This window comes from Rhinolophus hipposideros, assembly GCF_964194185.1.
Source record: "Rhinolophus hipposideros genome assembly, chromosome: 26".
Lineage (NCBI taxonomy): Eukaryota > Metazoa > Chordata > Mammalia > Chiroptera > Rhinolophidae > Rhinolophus > Rhinolophus hipposideros.
Window position 1 is genome coordinate 19,349,537 of NC_138072.1, and position 21,465 is coordinate 19,371,001.

The 21,465-nt window shown below is 35.6% G+C and overlaps 1 protein-coding gene across 1 annotated transcript in view; it reads right to left on the reverse strand.

Annotated features, from left to right (window-relative positions):
• Window positions 1-21,465, reverse strand: part of FMN2 (formin 2) — a 331,841-nt gene that overhangs the window by 65,330 nt on the left and 245,046 nt on the right. The window contains exons 14-15 of the mRNA XM_081039488.1: window positions 17,931-18,023; window positions 2,361-2,412 (exon numbers count right to left, since the gene is read on the reverse strand). Coding sequence (XP_080895614.1) covers window positions 2,361-2,412; window positions 17,931-18,023 — 145 coding nt within the window. The remainder of the gene's footprint in view (window positions 1-2,360; window positions 2,413-17,930; window positions 18,024-21,465) is intronic.

Sequence of the window (21,465 nt, forward strand, 5' to 3'; positions counted from 1 at the left end):
AAGATTTTGTACATTTTCTTGGATGAATGACTCTCCATTTCCTGAATGTCCTTAGAACACTTTCTAGAAATGTTAAATGATTGCTGTATATCATTGTCTCCAGTTAAATGGTTGTTTGTTGGGAAGAGAGTTCATTTTGGAAGGCAGTTCCCTAAGCTCAAGTATTTTGGTAATTACAAGAGAAGGAGATTTTGAAAAACCTTTATAAGGCAGGTGTTATATATATATGTACGTATATGCATATATATTTAACAAATTATTTAATTATTGTGAACTTATCTCCCCCTACTAACAATGTGGGTATTTGTTCTCTTATTTTAGAGATAAGGACACTGATTCAAAAGTTATGGTGAATCCTTGGAGAAACTGTGCCAGCAATTTGGTGCAGTTGCAGAAATGTAGACCTGATACTAAAATCCATGCTTCCTCACCATGGCAGCCTTCCCCATACCATACTCCATGGAAACAGCAAGGAACATGAAACGAACAAATAAATACATGGCCTGAGCCCCAAATCTGACTCTGGTTTCTACTTTTACCACCAAATATTTTGTAATTTCTGATTACGATGATCATGTAAAAATAATATAACAATTAACATCTATTGATTACTAACTAGGTACGAAGTATTTAATTCTCATCTACAAAGTTATATTCAGGTTAGGGTATTTGTCCAAAACCACAGAGCTATGGCACATGAGGGGCAGAATTCAGACTAAAAAGCCCCTGGGTGACACCATGTCCCCACACACAGTGACCAGTGATTGTTGCCCAAGTCATGCAGCACCACTGAGAAAATGGTCTAGACACTCATTACTCTGAGGAAATGTTTTATCTGACCCATTATTCTGAGTTTTATTTTGGAATTTCAGCATTCATTGTTTAATTACAAAAAGTTACTCTTTTACCAACAGTTTTGTTATTAGCCAATATTTCTTTCATGCAACCAACTGAAATTTCTGTTTGCTGTTAATTTAAGGTCTTGACCCATTTTTGCTTTTCATAGAAACGGGCCGATTATTTTACCAATCTGCTGAGCACAATATTGTACCAAATCAACCACTACAAAAGATGAGACAGCTGTTCACAGATTCTGGCCTAATAAAGTAATGGCAAAATTTTATTTTGAGAGTACTCAGATTTCTTTAGAGAGCGATGGTTAATTTGATGTGTTAACTTGGCTAGGCTATGGTAACCCGTTTAGATGTTGTGAAGGTATTTTTAGATGGAATTGACATTTAAATCAGAAGACTTTCAGAAAAGCAGATTACTCTCTATAATGTTGGGGGGCCATGTCCAATCTGTTGAGGACCTTAACTCTTTCACTGCATTGATTTCAAGGCATTTTTTCCAAAATGTGACAAAACGTTGATATTTTGACTATTTTAGGTATTTAATAATAACAATTTGAGCTGCTTTGTACATAAACAACATTATTTTTATGTATAAAAGTTTCCTATTGTTATTCATTCTTGAAAACCACAAAAATATAGGAAAATGTACATCTGCTGTCCTAAACTTCCTTTCTGGAAGTTTCCATCTGCTGTCAGGAGATGGAAATATTCATTCGGATATATCCAACCATTGCGTCAAAAGGGTTAAGAAAAAAGACTGGTTCCCTGAGTAGTAAGGAATTCTGTCTCAAAAATGCTTTCAGACTCAAACTTGTAATATCAACTCCTGCCATAATTTCCAGCCTTCCATGAGCCAATTCCTTACAATCAACATCTCTCTCTCTCTGTATACACACACATACACACACACACACACACACACACACACACACACTCAGTCATATGTATACATACACATACATTCTATTGGTTCTGTTTTCTGGTGAACCCCAACTAAAACAGACAGAAAGAAGAAGAGGACAAAATTGGGGCAGAGAGGCAGGGAGATTTATGAGATACTTTTCTACGCTCACCCGTGACTGCAAATCTCCATTCCAGAAGTGAAGGTATACGCAAGGGAAGCTCATGACTTCCTCCCTGGACTCTACTTTTGAATGTGAAAATGCACTCGTGTCCTATAACCAAACTCTTCACCTTTTTTCTCCAAACAGATCTGGCTATCTTCCTTTTTCCTCTATTTCCACAGTCCTAAATCCCTTTCAAATGTGAAGGTGCTAAGCTATTCACAATAATTGATACTTAACAGGGTTATACATCATTCAGACTCATAAAAATAAAATACAGAAAATCAATGTGGAATTAAAGTACATTACTACAGTAGCTTTTTCTCTTTCATGCTTGAAAATAAAAATTGAGTTAATGACTGGTTCTTGAGATGAAACATACTAAGCACTCTATAAGACTATTCTGAGAAGAAATATTAAAGGAAAGCACTTAATTTCTCACCATTTATGAGTCTCTGTCAGTGAGTTTTCTTCTGCCTCTTGGTCAACTTTAGCTGAAAATGCAAGAAAAGTAAAGGATAGTTATACTAACTCAAGCAAATATGATCCAAATAATATGAAATATATTTTAATTCATTATTATTAATTTTAATGTACTCCAACCTGAAGCTTATTTCAAATCTGTGAATAGATATAATTGAATAGATTATATTTAATTTTCATTAAGTTAATATTATTATGTTGACATAGATAAAATGTTACATAATAAATTAAAATTCTTAGAGTATAGGTAATTTATTTTTTTCTAAGTAACTTCTTTAAGTCAGTCACAGTAACCTGAGAAAACAAAATACTAGCTAATTTCATATTCACATCTATTGTGTTTGTCAAAAATTACATGCTGATAACTAGTTGAAAATAATTCTTTCAAGCAAAGACACAAAAGCCAAGTCAAAAAAACAAAACAGAAATGGTACGTGACTTTGTTCACTACTGCTCTCCAACTATACCATATGGTGGAACAGATCAGAGATTTTTCTAGAGGTGCAAGATAAAGCACTAATCAACATTTTCTAGTAATTGAAAGTGAGGAGGTAATCATGTACCCATTTATTTGCCATCATTATCATTTTTGTCTAAAAATTAAAAATAGTACCCTGACACAAACCCAAAGACCAAATCTGGGAAAGAGATTACATCATTGTTTTCAAAAATTTTTAAATAACATAGGAACTCCATTACATAAAATAAGTATGGCAGTGACTTTCGCATTTTTGATCTGTAAGAATTCTAGGAATTTACATATTATTCTACATACACACACATACACAGAAATATTTTTGACAAGAAAAGTTTCAAAAATACTCTTACTTCATGCAATGCTTTCTACTTTTAGTCTATTAGATTTTAAAATGTTAATTGTAAGTCCCTAAATTGATTTCATGCTTCCCTAATGGTTTGTGATGCATCTTGAAAATCACTTGAGCTACAGAACAAAAAGTAAATAATAATAACAACAACAATAATAATAATAACAATAATAATAATAATAAGCTGGGACTAGTGAAAGAAGTTGTCTTTTTATAATCATTCCCCTTTGGGTCATACTTGTGGCCATTTGGAGAAATTAGAAGACAAAGTGGAGCAGAGCAAATTATTATAAAAAATTGGAACTCTGCACAAAATCAAAACCATGGTTACTTGGGAATTGTCAAAGTGTCTCTATCACTACTTAAAACACAATAGTTCAGCTTGGGCTGGTTAATGTTTTACAACCTTGAGACAGCGTTTGTTTGAAGGTCTGTACAGTATCTGCAAACCCACAATAGAGTGTCATGCTGTCACTCTTTGCCAGAATTGTAAGAATTTAAAAGAGATCATTTGAGCTGGCAACAGAAGGGGTTTTTTCCCCCTTTTTCTTTTTGTACTTCCGATTGTTTACATAAATTTACAGGGCAATCAAGAGCCATATTAGAAACTAGAAAACATGTTCCATGATTTTACTTTGAAAAGGTTCCAACATGAACATATTGTCTTATACAATCTGCTCTGGGATGCCGTACATAAAGATGGTTTGCTTCCAGAAGCAATTCTAGAGCCACATAAAGTTTGTTTAAGGGAAAACAACAAAGCACCACAATTCATATCATTTTTAGAAAGGACATTCTTCCAACTGTCCTTGCAGCTTTTTTTTTTCTTTTGTAAAATGCAGAAATTAAGACTCAGATTGGAAGAAAATTTATCGACTACTTTAGAAGAATCAAGTACATAGTTTATGAAATTTAAAACTAGAATGAAATACCAGAGATCTATGTTCTATTCCTGACTGTGCCACTAAAATTAACTATATAATATTAGGTAAACAGATTAATCTGCTAACACATATAAATATTCAGTATAGTGTCGCCAATAATTAGCAAGGACTAGATAAATGTCCTTTAAAAATGTTGCACTTCAAGCTCTGGCAATTCTTAAAGCAATATAATACATAATTATGTTTAACTGAATACATCAATTGCTATTTTATTGTGGTTCAACATTATACGCAGATAAAGAACGCATATTCTTAGACCTTTTCAAAAAGCATAAGCGCCTAAATTGTGGACCGTGGAATGAAATGAGTTTCACTTGTTCATAATGGTTCCTTTTGATGTGTAATAAAACAGCTCTTGCTTCACTGAGTGAGCAAGTTTGGCTGAAAAAAACACTTTAATCTAAAGTGGCAGAAGATTGATTTTTACCGAAGGAACAAAACATAAAATCAGACCCTTTCCCCTCATCTAATAGCCACGTTATAATCATAAAACCAAACTGGAATTACAAAGAATGCTTTAAAATGTTCTATTATCCATATTTTTACATGATTTTGAAGCTAAGGGGATTTATGTAGTCAAACTGTAATCAACTTTGATAAATAGTCAAGTGAGAGATCAAAGAAAGTGACATAGAATCAACAACTCAAGGAGCTGAACAGATTTTCCTTTGTCTGGCAATCTTAGAAATAAAATCTCTGTGAAAAGTTGGGGTGCAATTCAGTTCTCTGAGAAGAATGAGATATCATTTTCCAACATAATACTTGATAAACACACCATCAACACTGTTCATCTCAACTGTAATAAACACACTTCTGATGTTAACTTAGTGACAAATGTGGAATTTGGTTTCTCCAATTAGTTAAGATGAAATCTCCTAAACTAAAATGAAATGTAATTGTTAGTGAAAACTAAGCTATCTTCAGGAACAAAAGAAGACAAACTCCTCCATTCTTTTAGGAAGTCCTCAAGCTAATCATGCTCAATGACCAAAATCTTAGACCAACTGTGTTTTTCAGTTCGAGTAAAAACTTTGGCAGGCTGTGTGCCATCTGTGTTACATACACAGCTTTTTGAGCATGGCTTTGCTGAAGGGGACGTAGGAAATAAGGTTATTTTCTATGTCTAAATATTTTATTGTTAATTATTTTTTCCCTGACCTATATTTTCAGAAATATAAAAATTATTTTCAGGTAGTTTCTAACGGTACCGACAGCTTTGTGACTAGTTTTAAAAGCCAGTGTTACTTTTAGCAGCACTTTTCTACATGTTTATGATCTTCTATCAGTAAACTTTATTATATTAAAATGTGCTAAACAAACTCTATGAGAAGAGATATAAACTATTTCCATTTTCTCCTTCAAGTAAGATTAATTTCTCCATTCTTTATTGCACATAGCTCCTTTCTTTTTTGACGTATCAAATGGGGGTGGAAGCCTATTAGTCCTTCATGATAACGGAAACTACAGGAAAGCTAACAAAACAGTCTAAATAGACAAGCAGGCACAAGACTTGGTTCGCAGTGATTTTCAAGTTGTCATACATCACCAGACTCTGTGTCTCAGCCTTCCAAAACGCCTGGACCATCTTCAACAGGCATCTGTGTGACTGCAAACAGACACCTCTGCCCAAAGGACTCCCTGGCTTCCCATCTCTGGGAACAACAGCCTCTCCCACACCTCGTATGAAAAAGCTACACTTCCTCAGCAAGGTGTTCTTACCCCTCTGCCTCTCATTTTCGGATCCCCTTAGGACCACTGTTTGGGACTAGAATTATGAAGTTCAAAGTCATGCAGACCCGGGTATGAATTCTTCACAGTCACTAAGCTGTGCCAGATTTTAACATCTTTGATAATCCCTGTGATTTGATAACTTGATTCTATCATTAAAACAAGGTTAACAATGCCTTTTTCATGACGAGTAAATAATGTACAGGCACACCTCACTTTTTTGTGCTGCACAGGTATTGTATTTTGTACAAATTGAAGGTTTGTGGCAACCTTACATGGAGCGAGTCTACTGGTGCCCTTTTTCCACCAGTCTCAGAGGAGTGCATCTTTTATCAATAATTTTTTAATTAAGGTATGTACATTGCTTTTTTAAGACATAATGCTATTACACACTTAATAGATTATAGTATAGTGTAAACATAACTTTTATATGCACTGGGAAACCAAAAAGAAAATTGTGACTCGCTTTACTGCCCTATTTACTTTATTGCAATGGTCTGGAACCCAACCTGCAGTATCTCTGAGATATGCCTGTAGACACCGATGGATGCGTGTGGTGATAACCTTTCTGTCTTTTCACTCTTCTTCAGATTACGATTACTATAAAATAGAATTGGTATATGTTGCTTTCAAAATGCAAAATGTTTTTCATTGTAGGAGCATTAATGCTCTTCTTAATTCTATTACAGATCAAATTTGGATTCGGAATGAGGCTTATGTACTGAGAAAACAAGGGTGTCTCCTTACAACAATATAAAGAAATTGTGGGCCAGGAAATACCACAGTAGACTCAAAGACCTTTACAAAACTCAGTGAATAACTCTGAAATATATTTAAGATCTTTTCTTTTTTATTCTACTTAATTTGTATATGTTGTTGTTTTCACATGGCTATCATGAAGAATTCTCAATGCTTATAGTAGCATAAGCACAAGCGAACAGTTTCTTAGACTGTTCTCCGCCCCCCACCCCAGACACAGCAGTAAATAAAATTGCAACAAGGGAGATGACAGTGCTTTTTGTAAATTTAGGCAGAAACTACCCAAATCCCAAAGATAAAATGATTTTTGAAAAGATTGCAATGCTTCTCTAAAGCATATGATTTTTATTCCATACATACTATGGGTAACTATTCATACCTTGATTTTGAAAACTACTACCAAGAAAATGTTCTGAGATTGACTATACTGAAAACAGAGTTTGAAACAGAGACAAGTGACAATCAAGACGGTGAGATAAAACAATCAATTCTCTACTACCAGTAGAGGGAAGGAAAGAGCAACGCAGTTTTAAGACAGAAGGCAAAGTAAAAAAATGCTTTGTACCGACCATCTCCAGCAAGTATCAGTAACTCACTTTAACAGAAGTAACACCTAAACTGAAGAAATAACGAACCTTGAGGAAGCTGATCAATCAATTGCTGCACTTCAGGGATCAATTGCTGCACAAACTGGGTATTCGATATTAATCAGAATATTGCAACTGTTGTTGTAGTGAGGGTTTCCATTTGCTCCCCCCCGCAAATCTCAGGAGCTAGATATCCGAAATTCCAGGCTTCCTGTGGTTGAAACCATACCTTTTGAACCTAAAGGTTGAACCTTTTAGAAGGCAGCCTTTATTTATGTAGTTTGTGATTATTTCCATCTATTTATTTGTTTTAGGGTCAGGGCATAAGATCTCCTTTCAGGTGCAATTCTACCCCAGATCCTAAGTATGGATGGTCCCATGCCCCTAAACATAGCCACTGGTTAAAAACAGTGTTTTCATGCTTCTGTTTCAGCACACTGGCATTCGGTGTCTTCTCCAAAAGCATTAATACTTCCTCCCCCAAATCTCGGCCTCCACAAGTATGTTCTGGTGGTTGTTGTCCTACTAAGTTACTATTTTGACCCAGTGATTAGTGTCTGCAGTAGCTTGTCTGGCTCTGGACTCTTTTGCAATGGTAAATGTTTCTGCTAAACTTGTTCCAAATGACTGTGAGCAAGCAGAGGCATGGAACGGACGCCCTTTCTGATCTTGAGCTTTCATGAGGGAATACCACATATTCCCAGGTAATTGGAGACAGAGTTGTATTTGAGTAATATCAGATGGAAATCAACTTAGAACCCTTTCATCTACTAGTCTAGGCTCTAAATAATTTTGCTATTTTTCCTTTTATTTAAAGTGTTAACTAGTTTTTGTTTATAATTATCTATGAATGTGCATTTGAGTTGCTTTTAAGTGCGGCCAGTATGGGATATTTGTTAGGCAGATGCAGTGCCTTTATTCTTGGTCATTTAAAGTAGTCATTTAATTGCAGATATATTTCTTTGATTTTGGGGTTTTCGAACACACTGCTTCTTTTGACAATGAACCAAAGTCAAGCAAATTTAGGTCGTTTATACATATCCAGACAGGAAATGAATATCCGGATTTCTTTCCTTAGATAGCAAAAGAGAAAACTAAGCCGGGATACATTCGTTCCTTGATGCTGCAAATGTCCTTAGGACAATAAAACAAATGGTGTGAAGTACTTCTGGGAGGAAGAAAGCTAATATCTACATAGTATAAAATTACAACTTGACCTTTGCAATAATTTGTAACTGACTTTTAGTTAATACTGAGTGGTATTTCAAACTTGTGTATAAAAATGCCTGCTATTTGTGTCCCTAGAAATATAGGTGTATATAAACATAATATATTGGTGCTGGCTATAAAAACTCAAGAAGCACACACACAATAGTAAATGATGTATACTTCAGAAATTTGCTATATGTGGCTTCTGGCCAAACCGAAAATATAAGTAAGCCATGTGCTATTATCACCTGGCCCGATGTACTTACTGATGTGGTCCTCAGGAAAATTCCTTCCTAAATCTTCATTGTCAACTCAAAGTGAAAAAAGACATGGGAAAACATGATGTACACACATGAGTTTTACATTCTGTAGAAAATACAGTGTAAAAGAACTGTTTTCAGAATGGAAAATGATTTACTCCACTTAATTTTTTATATCAAATCATACCCAAAACCTATACATCACCCCATTTATAGGCTAAGCAAATCTCTCACGGACTTTCATTAATGTAACGTGAAAGTAATGACACATTCAGGGCAATTCTTTTGTTTTCTATCGTTTTTTTTGTTTGTTTTGTTTTTTTTTTTTTAACAAGTAACAACTACGTTATTGAAGAAGATAAATCAAGTTTACTTCTTATTAATTCCATGATGAACTTAAATTAGGATCATTCAAACAAAAAACTCTATGACCCTTTAACTAAAAATATGCAAATGTTTTCAATATTAAATGCAATGCCAATTAGTTCTAATTAGTAGATTCAGATTATCAAGAAACTGCTTGTTATTTCAACCTGGAAAAAAAAAAAAAACAGTAAGCTTTTTCTGATGTGTTTTTTCCCCCTAACTTTACTTGCCAAAACAATGCTTGAATTATAGTAGGAAGGCTACAGCATTCCAATCCTAGAAAGGAAAGTCACATAATTTAATGTTACAATGTTTCAGCCAAACTTTGAGTGTCCAGTATGTTTTGAAACTTTGGTAGGGGCTCATATATAGATAAATACTATATAGTTTTTCCCTTCAAGAGGAAGTTAAGATGAGGAGAGAGGCGTGTGAATAATCATGTATTTAAATATTAGAAAGATACAGTAAGTACTCACTTAATGTCAACAGGTTCCACATCTTTAAGCAAAATGGTGCACAGAGGTCTGACGACTAAGTTCACAAACTAGAAAAAGTGCTCCATACCTCATTGCTGAATATCACTATGGTCACCTTCGAAGTACTCCCCTTGGGAAGCTGTGCACCGATGCCAGTGCCTAGTCCACCCTTCAAAGCAATTTTGGAACTCTTTCTGGAGTGGCCATCAGAGCTGTCGGCGTCCTTGATGTCCTGAATGTCATTGAAATGTCTTCCTTTCAATATTTTCTTTATCTTCGGGTAAAGAAAGAAGTCACTGGGGGCCAGATCAGGTGAGCAGGGAGGGTGTTCCAAAACATTTATTTATTTACTGGCTACAAACTCCCTCACAGACAGTGCCATGTGAGCTGGTGCATTGTCGTGATGCAAGAGCCATGAATTGTTGGCGAAAAATTCAGGTCGTTTCCATCTAACTTTTTCACACAGACTTTTCAGCACTTCCAAATAGTGAACTTGGTTTACTATTTGTCCAGTTGGTACAAATTCATAATAAATAATCTCTCTGATATCAAAAAAGTTTAGCAACATCGTTTTGACTCTTGATTTGGACTGACGGAACTTTTTTGGTCATGGACAATTGGCTGAGTTCCATTGTGCACTTTGCTGCTTTCTTTCAGGGTCCTATTGGTACACCCATGTTTCATTACCAGTGATAACATGGCCCAAAACATCATCTTGCCTCTCAAAAAGGTCTTTGCAAACTTCCACTCTTCTTTGCTTTTGTTCATTGGTAAACTCCGTGGGGACCATTTTTGCACACACCTTTCTCATTTTCAGTTAATATTTTCAGTTAAGATTTTCCTAACTCTTTCTCTATTGATGTTTACTTAATCTGCTATGCTTCTCACAGTCAGCTGACAATTTTGACAAACAATTTGACAAATTTTTTCAATGTTTTCGTCAGTTCTGCTCGTTACTGCCCACCCTGACATCTCTTCATTAGTAATGCGTTCTCTCCCCTCAGTAAAATGTTTAATCCATTTGTATACTGCTGCTGTTTTCTTCATGACATTATCCCCATAAACTTGGACTAACAAGTCCCTGATTTCACTTCCATTCTTGCCAACTTTAACAAGAAATTTAATGTTTGTTTGTTGCTCTAATTCAAGCTCAGACATTCTCACAACAGCACACAAAAACACGCAATAACAATAATGAACGCCACTCAGCAAGACACTGCCACACGTCGACACGAACAGAGCTGTGAGACACTGATATGCCAAGGTTATGAAACCTTACTGAGCTGTTTGTACAGTGCAGCCAATGTAAGCACAGAGTGAGATGTTTGCGAACTTAATTGTCAAACCTCGTATACATATAAAATAATTATATATCTTTCATTTTATAAAATATTTGATGTTATATACATATAAAATACATACAAATGTAAAATATTTCATCATACAAATGAAAAAGTGGCAAAAACATGTAGAATATGTGTTCACCAGAAAAATATACATAAATACAACGGTCTACATGCATATAAATACCCTTACATGTACAAATCATCTCTGGAAGGATAGAAAGGAAACATAACTGGTTAAAATAGTGGAAATCCAAATGGACTCATCATTGGTTAATAGTTAGAAGACTTATATTGCTGTATATATATCTGAATTTTATAATAGATGTATTATTTAAATATTTCTTTCACTCATTCATTGGAAAGGAAACAATGAGGCCAAAGTGCCCATCTTAGACAAACACACGGGTGATATCACAATGATGTGAAATACAGGAGGGGTAGAAGGTCTGAGGAACTTGAGTTGAATTAACAAAGTCATTCCTTCATTCATTCATCTACGAAATAAATACTGACTTGGAATCTATTCATACTGGGTACTGAGAGAGGATACAGCATGAGAGACATTTATGGAGATGATTAGCATGAGGTGTCAGTGGGAGTATCCAAGTAGAAATATGCAGGAGGCAGTTTTTAGCAACTCTCATATATATAATCAATTCCAGTCACTTCTGAGAGTCTCTTTGATCATTTTTCATCAACAGTAATGGAAGGAATGACCATGGCTATGGGAAACTTAATTCTCAAAGAGAAGTGGTGATATAGACTATTTTGTTCAGAAGATCCACTTTAAATATATGCTTCTCAAATGTTAGGAGTGACTGGAAGAATACAATGAAATCCAAATGGAATCATCATTTATTGATATATCAAGGGAAAGAGCTTTGTCTATCTGGTGCATGGAGTCAGCATGTATATGAGGTCTGACAATTACATTCACAAACTTGTTGTAATAATGTTGCTAACCTTTTTTTTTTTTTTTTTTTTTGCTATGAGAGTCATTATTCATTACGAATTTGTACCAACTGGACAAACAGTTAACCAAGTTTACTATTTCGAAGTACTGAAAAGGCTGCGTGAAAAAGTTAGACGACTTGAACTTTTCTCCAACAATTCATGGCTCTTGCATCATGACAATGCACCAGCTCACACGGCACTGTCTGTGAGGGAGTTTTTAGCCAGTAAACAAATAACTGTGTTGAAACACCCTCCCTACTCACCTGATCTGGCCCCCAATGACTTCTTTCTTTAACCAAAGATAAAGGAAATATTGAAAGGAAGATACTTTGATGACATTCAGGATTATGAGGGTAATACCGTGTTTCTCCGAAAATAAAACCTAGTCGGACTATCAGCTCTAATGTGTCTTTTGGAGCAAAAATTAATATAAGACCCCATCTTATTTTACTATAATATAATGCAATATAATGTAATATAATATAATATAATACTGGGTCTTATGTTAATTTTTGCTTTAAATGATGCATTAGAGCTGATAGTCTGTCTAAAATAAAATAAAACCTAGTCGGACTATCAGCTCTAACGTGTCTTTTGGAGCAAAAATTAACATAAGACCCCATCTTATTTTACTATAATATAATGTAATATAATGTAATATAATATAATATAATATAATATAATATAATATAATATAATATAATATAATATAATATAATATAATATAATACCGGGTCTTATGTTAATTTTTGCTTTAAATGATGCATTAGAGCTGATAGTCTGTCTAGGTCTTATTTTCGGGGAAACACGGTAGGACAACAGTTCTGATGGCCATTCCAGAAAAACGAGTTCCAAATTTGCTATGAAGGGTGGACTAGGCGCTGGCGTCAGTGCATAGCTTCCCAAAGGGAGTACTTCAAAGGTGACCGTAGTGATCTTCGACATTGAGGTATGCAGCACTTTTTCTAGGATGAGTTCGCAAATTTCATTGTCTGACCACATACTGCATGAATAGAGAAGTGTTCCCATTTTCCAGTTCTGATATTGGGGACCTTTGAGTTTAACTGACTCACACAGTTTCATCTGCATTATGGTTTCAATCACCTGACATTACACAATTGCCTTATTCACTACCTCTTGGAATCCCTAACTATATTATAACAAGATTTAAATTCAAATAAAGTATTTCTCCAGCCTCTTATAAAAAGCCTTGTTGCCAGCATGACTTTGCCATCTGTTACGATTTTAGTCAAGTAGTGAATTCTCTGAGCCTTTTGTAAAAGGTGACACCAATGGCTGCTCCTAAAGTGTTATAAAACTAAAATCACATAGGGTATAAAAGGGCTCTGGCTCACTCTTTGCTAATGCCTAATATTGTTTTTATACTGATAACAAGTAAAAAGTTATTTAAGCAAATAACTTTTTATGTTTCATTTTTAACTCTAAATGGTCAATGAAAGAGTACTTCAAACAAAAACATTCATTATATACGTGCATCATCACTTAAAAAAAGTTATCACTATATTTTCAGAAAAGGAAAAAAATAAAACACCAAATAAGCTCACTCTGAATATGGAGCACTCCTTACAGAGCACCAAGGGTACTATTTCTGATAAAAAGTACTTCTAGCAGACTTCTCAGACTTTGGTACAGTTAATATCCACTGCTTTCACCATCTTTTCATTCTCAAGCATAGAATTACCAGTACTAAAGGTTATATATAAGATTTGGGGTTTCAACACCCTTTTAATTATATGCATGCGGTTACAGATTTATGCATTTCCATCTTGGATCTTTTCAGCTATAATTTACTACGCTTCGTTTAAGGAAGAAACGTTTGGGGAAAGAGGGTAAAGGGATGGAGAGTGAGGCTAATGGAAATCTTATTAACCATTTCTTACTCGTAAAATCACAATAGAGACTTTATTTTTTTTTTAATAACATAGAAAAATACCTCTTTTTTTAAAAAAATTGCCATTCAACCAAAAATAAAACAGTTATGCTTAAGTTTTAAGTTATACCCTTATCAAAATACATCATATGAGTGAAAAGGGCTGGGAAGGCCAACGACAAAGAGCTAGGCTCCTGTTTCCTTCCCAGCAACCTCAACACGTGCACACACATACAAAGGCAATCTACTATATGCAAGGTCTTTTATAGCTCAGTAACACCATTTTCTTATGCACACTTTGTCTGAAGTGCAACTTGGGTTCAAAACGAAGAGGGAAAATTAAAAGGAGTGTGCTGAGTTTTGAGAAATAGCAAAGCATGATGTGCCCTTGGGATCTCATTTATTTCATCTTTCTTACCTTCTGTTTTCTGCTACCTAAAAAAATATAGCGGCACAAAATAAAATTTAACAAAAACTACAAATAAATGCTCAATATCTGGAGATAACCAATTAGTCTTCTTTAGAACACATGCACAATAATAAAATCATCACATATGGTGGCATAAATTAGAGATAGGCTAAATTATTGTGACTTTGATGAAAGTGAAGTCAAACAATTATGCATCAGTTGTAGTTGTCCGCAATAACTTTTAAAATTGTTGCAGAGTTGTGCCTTTCTACTTCCTCACTTCTTAAAGGTTAGAAGCTCAGAAAATTGATTTTTGCCCATGCCGATCCCCCCAAAAATGTTCCATTCAGGTACACGTACAAATATAATCATTGCCTGAAACTCTTGATTCTGGCTTCCATTGTAACAGCCTCTCTTGGTTTTCTTCCTAACTATCTAACGACTAACTCCCGTGGGGGCTTCTCTTCCTCTGTCCATTCTATAAATGTCATTCTCCTTCAGAATTCTATCCCTGGATCTATTTTTCTCACCTTCCCTAGGCATTCACATCCACTCAAAAATCACGTTGCTTATCAGATGTCCAAGCCTCCATCTCAGACCTCTATTTTTCTATTTTTCTCACCTTCCCTAGGCATTCACATCCACTCAAAAATCACGTTGCTTATCAGATGTCCAAGCCTCCATCTCAGACCTCTTTGCCACGTCTAACACATATATCCACCTGCTCACTGGGAATAACTGAACCTGTATGGCCAGTTATTCAAATCTTTTCCTATGTTTACATCCTCAGTCCCAGTGACAAACACCGCCGCTCACTTGACATCTGGACACCTATCCATCACTTCTATGTCCATTTGATCACCAAGAAATTTCTGCTGTGTATTATTATTATCCCTCAAATCTACCCTCTCTTCATCACCATCACTACTTCCTCAGGACAGGGCCTCCTCATTTCTCTAGCAGTGTGCCATAACAATTTTACAATTAGTCTCCTGCCTCCACGCCTGACCTGCCTCCATCAGCCCTTCCGCATAGGTGCTAGTGGAACCACTCTTAAATCTTTAAACCGCTGCTCCCTAAGACGTCAGGATGTAGCCCAAGTTCCTCAGTCAGGTTTGTAGATATGGTGGTGGGTAGCTGTGGGAGCTTCTGTATAACAGTCTTTGTTTTCTCACCACTGTATGTGGTTATCACTGCAGTCATGGGTAAAAGGCCCAGGAAGCCTTGGAGGTTTGAGAGAAGATAGGAATGAAATCTCAGGGAAAAAAAGCTAAATGTGCAAAGGAAATCTTATAGCATTGCTGAATAAAAAAGAGTTCCCACAGGAGGTTTCTGGGATGACTTTAAGGTGACACCAGGCAGTGTTGTTATAAGGACGACACCCTACTTCACCCTCACACAAAGTTGAGCTACTCTGGCATAAACATAGAGACAGCGAAGACGAGGGCTTCGTGAAGGTTGTTGGGCTTCTGCCTGGTGAGAAAGACAGCGTGTGCTATGTGCCTGGCATTGTTCTAGGTACTAGGATAGAGAGGCAAAGCATTCTCCTTGTGGAGCTTACATTGCTGAGGAACAGATAAATACCACAATTACAGAAAGTGGTTAAATGTGATATAAAGAATATAAAGCTGGGCGGAGGTCAGAACGTATTTTGAGAACAATTATTTATTAACATTATATTCTCAGTTTTCACATGGATGGTACATAGCTAGCACCATTACAACGACTGACTTACAGCAGGAGGGCTCAGTTCTGTAAATCTGCCTTTTTTACAGCAGAGGTGAGGGACATTGGCAGGGAAGAGGTGCTTAAGCAGAGACCATGACATCCTGGCTTGAGTAGAATTAGGAAGAAGACATGTAGTGAAAAAGCAGGTGGACCAGTGGATTGTAGGGCTGGATGAAATCCATAGACTAGAGTGTGGCCTATAGACTACAGAATACCTGAATTAGAAAGGTAAGAGATACTTTTATTAGGTTGTGGGAGATAGTGCAAAAAAAACTACTTAGACTTTGTTGGGTATAGTCTCTAGAATTGTTTGAAAGGGCCTTTGGATTTTGAAAATGAGACACATTAAAAATAGTATGATGGGATATATAAAAATATGAATATAATGATGTACTGAGCACTGAGGTTCATGGAAAAATACTATTTTATTATTGAGAAAACCCTAATTATAAGCAAAGGTCTGGCATATGTAATTTGTACTAAAGTGATATGCATTATTTTAGTATATAGATTTAATTTTAGAATTTTGTCCTGATAACTAGAGGAAATATGGGATAAACATTTGGTTACATTCTTAAAAAATTAACTTAAGAGAAACATTGCTTTGAAATTCACCATTTTCACTATATGTTATTGATATAAGTTTGAGTGACCATGTTTAAAGCTGGACTTTTTCTTCTTCCACATTTTTGACATATTTGATTTACACAGTTTTTCTAAAGGATTTGCTGTTGTCATTATCTGTCTTCCAGATAATGTAGAATGTAAGATCAATGAAGATAAATACATTTTCTTATTCACTGTTATAACTCAGTACCCAGAAAAATATCTAGAGAAATAAGAGGTATTCAAAAACTTTTGTTCAATGAACATGTAATCATAGAACATTTGAATAGGAACAGAGAAGAAATAAAAGGGTAATTGAAAATTCTGAAAGCAGAGCCATGAAGAAAGACTCATATCATGGGCACTGTTTAACCTAATGACAAAAAGGTGACACATTTCATACTTATAAGAACACATAGGTTATTATCCTTCCAACACTTATGGTTTCATTTAACACAGAAAAGTGTAAGAATTGCTAATATTTATATTTCATAATAAAGGGGTCAAAAGATCTGTCTGGAAGATCATTAAAATCTGAAAAGATACTTCTCCATTTAGTATGACTGAGCAATCATGTCTTCCACACAAGTAGAAATACTAGACAAATCCTGAAGGTCTCTACCCACTCTTTGAATTATCACAAATGATTACCAAAGATATCGATATGGCTGATCATATGTGGTTTACAAGCACGACACCTAAATTCCACTTGGGCTGCAAAATAGAATTTTGCTATTCATTCAAAAAATGACTAAGATATAGTCATAAATAAAATGTCAATGCCTGGTTTACAAAATACAGATTCATAGTATTATATAATAAATCACATATAATGTGAACCACAATATGGGTGACACTCATCAACATTTTAGAAATCCAGCAAATTGTTTGACTTCATTTTTTATGTCATAGAATTAGGGCTCCTTTCTTCCCATAAACAAACAAAACAAAGTTTTTAAGCTCCTTAGAAAAAAGGTGTTAAGTATCCAGAGGAATTTGTACATCCTATAAAAAAAACAGCATATAATGGTTTGAAGATCTGAAAAACACCAATATACTTTGTTTTTAGATATAATATTTTGACAAACCAAAAATACCAGGTTGAACTGAAGTCATAAGCATAGTTAAAACCCAGAAGGATATCGAATTTTCTATCACAAAAAGCATACAAATTTTAGTCTTTATAAATATGAGCTATTTTAACCAGTATCTATTGTATTTACTGTCATTAAAGAAAAACAGTATTAATGAGCATTATTCACAAAATCGCCTGTTTAGCAAATCACTAGTCTCTCACAGCTGTGCGACTCGTAATTAAACATAATTTGCTTTTCTGTGATGTCAAAATAATCCCTTTTAAATCAATGTGTATTTTTTTAGTGCCTTCTACCTTTCTGCTGAAAAGGGAGGGAAATGCAAGATATCTCTTCAGAATTTACCTTGAATAATAAATTGCTCCATGTTTTCTTTGAAAGGCTGGATGTGTTCTTTTGAGGATACCTGGTACACTTTCCCGGCTTCAACCTCACAGGCTGGAATTAGAGAGACATTGTTTAGAACGCCACACTGTTAATGGAGCATTCAAATGATTTAAAAACCAAAGCAGCTAATGTTAGAATATCCTGTTAACCACCCCACCTGACAAATGTTCCATACATATTTGGGAAACATCCGAGTACTGACACAGGAAGACTTTGATCAAGCCTTCATGTTAAGGGATTGTAAAAAGAAATTCTTAAGAATCTGTAATTCCACTTCGGTCACTTCCAAAATGTGTCAACTTGGGCAAGTTACATAACCTCTGAGCCTCCGTCTCATCTATAGAATGGACTAGAACCTGGTGTCTACCTCTCAGGGTTGTTAAGAGAATCAAATCGATTAATAGATGGAAAGTGTTCAAATAGCGCCTGGGACAATAAAGCAGTATGTCATTATTTCCTATCATCATCATGATTATTAGTATCAACTGATTTCTAATACAAGTTTTCCCCAATTAAAGTCCAAATTTCTAAAAAATAACAAATAATAACTCTGGTGCAAATGTTAGTATAACAACCCAAAATTATGGAGCCTCCAAGTCTTGATAGATGCCTTTCATCTATTATTTAACTTAATCTTTAGAAAAAGTTAGTAAACTGACTTTTTATTATCCCATTATTATCCCATTTTACAGCTCAGGAAATTAAGGCTCAAACAGGAGATTAATTTGCTCAAGAGTCCACAGACAATAAGGAGCAGATTCATAACTGAACTCCTGATCTGACTCCAACATTTCTACTCTTTCTATGCCTGTGCCATCATAAATGCCTTAGTAGTCTATGGATCCCACTTGGGTAAATTAAGAAGTATTTCTAAGAAAATTTCTGAATGAATTTCTGCCATTATGGTGATAGTGAGAAACCTTGACCTGAAAGGAAATAATTCAAAATTGAAAAAGCACATATTTGAAAGACAAAACTGACAGATACATGTCTGACTCAGGTAAACACACTCTTACTACAGTTCTTAAGGTAAGGTCGCCAATTCTTCAAGACTCTGAAATGGCACTCTTTAAAATATTTTCTTTATCTTATAAAACCGTATTTTCCTTTTTTTTCTCTTCCAACTCAATAGCTTGTCTCAGCAGGTGAATACAGGAGGGGCTGTATTATTAACACATATTCTCCCCACCAATTGTAAAAGATGATTAGGGGTAGTGAAATTTAAAACCAGTTACCCACTTGTAGGGTTCTCTCTACCTATTTTCCTGGCACTCTGCACTCGGCCTGGGCAATCTCTGGCATGATGGTGATCGTCCAATCCACATCCCTAGCTCAGGTGTTTTGTGGCTTCAGACTCACATGTCAAACTTCCAGGGATATCAAATACTCGGTATTTTCAATACAGAACTCATCATAGCCTTCTCTAGACTCACTACCTCCATTATTCTGTTCGCCTTCCATTGATGGTACCACCATCTAACTTAAACAATTCAAACCAAATCAAGAGAACTATTCTCAACTCCTGCTCCTTATCCCAATTACTGTTGATATCATTTCCTAAATGCTTCTTAAGTCTTCCTATCCTCTCCATTCCTGCTCTCTTCTGGTACAAACGGGTCACCATTATTCTTATTGGCGGCTCCTGTTAAAACCTCTTCGCTGGGCTTCCTATCTCTGACCCTCCACAGATCCATGCTTCTTCTCCCAGCTTAAAAAGCCATCTGGTGACTTGACCAATTACCTAGAACTGTTCAATGGCCTCTACCCTCAACAGCCACATCCTGAATAGAGGAACAATTTCAAAGCCTACAATATGAAGTCCAGTGCTTTTTGCAATGCAGGCGTTGCTGAACTTTGAAATCATCTAGCTCTACTCATATGTTTTGCAGACTCAGTGCAAGTTCTCATCTACAGACCCTTGCTCATATTGGTTCTTCTGCGTACAATGCTTCTCTTCTTGCTTAAGTTAAGGAGGTGGGATTCCATGTTAGCTACCACCCTGTATTACAGTCATTTGTAACTGTGTCTATTCTGTTCCATTAGATTGAGAAACTTGAAAAGAAGCAATTTAATTCTCATTTGTATTCATAGTACCTGATGCCAGCAACAAATTGATATCGGATGGGTCAGTGGCTAGATAAATAGCTACTGGTTTTGGAATATAGAAGGCATGGTTTAAATTTCAGTTCACTCAACCACTCAATGACCCTTGTGACTTGGGATGAATTACCAAACCTCTTTGGATCTTAGTTTCCTCATCTAACAATGGGTTCAGTAAAGCCTCTCATGTTAGTGTGACTTTGGCTAAACTAGGTGGAAAATTCTTGAAACTGAATGAAGGACATATAAATAAGAGCATAAAAAATGGTAGCTATTGCTGTTATTTATTTTTTAATAAAATCAGGTATATTTTAGCTTATGAGAAGTCTAAGATGAAGTAACATAGCTAATTTCAAAGAGCTGAAGTGTGTTCCTAGAGACAAGAGACTGTGGGTTTCTTCTATATTGATTCCAAAGGAGGAGGTGGCTAAACAAGCACAAGTTAGAGTGAGAGATTTCGATTCTAAGTAAAGGGAAGGTTCATAGTGAGGGAATTCCTCCAGTGAAGTAACCAGCCTTGTGAGATGGTGAGCCCTTCCTATTCAGTAAATCGTGGGCTACTTGTCAGAAACATGGTAAAGTGATGTGTCTGGTAGGAGACACTCGCAGTTATCTACATTTAGGCTGTGCCATTTATGACAGCCCCATGTCACTGGAAATTCTGTACTTGAATGTCTCTAGCTATGTAATAAGAGTATACTTAATAACATCCTGATGTGGGGGGTTTTCCAAAATTATATAAATTAGGATTCTGGATATGAGAGGGAATAAGTTGCATCATTTAAAGGAAATTGGGTAGAGATTTACCAGCACTTCTTATCATGTCAGTGAATTATTTCCAGCAAAATCACAGGAAGACATGTTCCCAGAGACCTTTGAGCAGTTTCTAATTGCTATGGAATTTATTCAGGCATGACACATATTGACTGACAACCTACACAGCATTCAAGGAGCTATTAGCGACACTGTGATTACGACGTGAGCAGAGTTCCGTGACAAAAGCCTCTGTCCTCAGGGCACTTGCCTTCTTCTAAACTATGTGGTTCATAATTAATTATTTTTCAATCCCAACAAGAGAAGTAAAATGCTAATAGCACAGTGTCTAGCTTTGGCCAGCGTGGGGAAGAAAAAAGACAAAAGAATCTAGTCTCTCACCTGGTCTGATTTTCAAACCTTAAAAGCCTGAGGCAAGGAAGATTAATATTTTGACTATTAGTTACAGTTGTTTAATTTGCCATTTTTATTAGAAAATGGAAGTGATAACTGTCTTTTTCTTCATGATGCCACTATGCCTGGAGGTCTATGAAGCTGTCAGAATACCCTAACACAAGTGGCTTGCGTAAGTTACTCTGATGGATCTGGTGCGTTAAAGGGGAATTTCATTAGTTAGGAA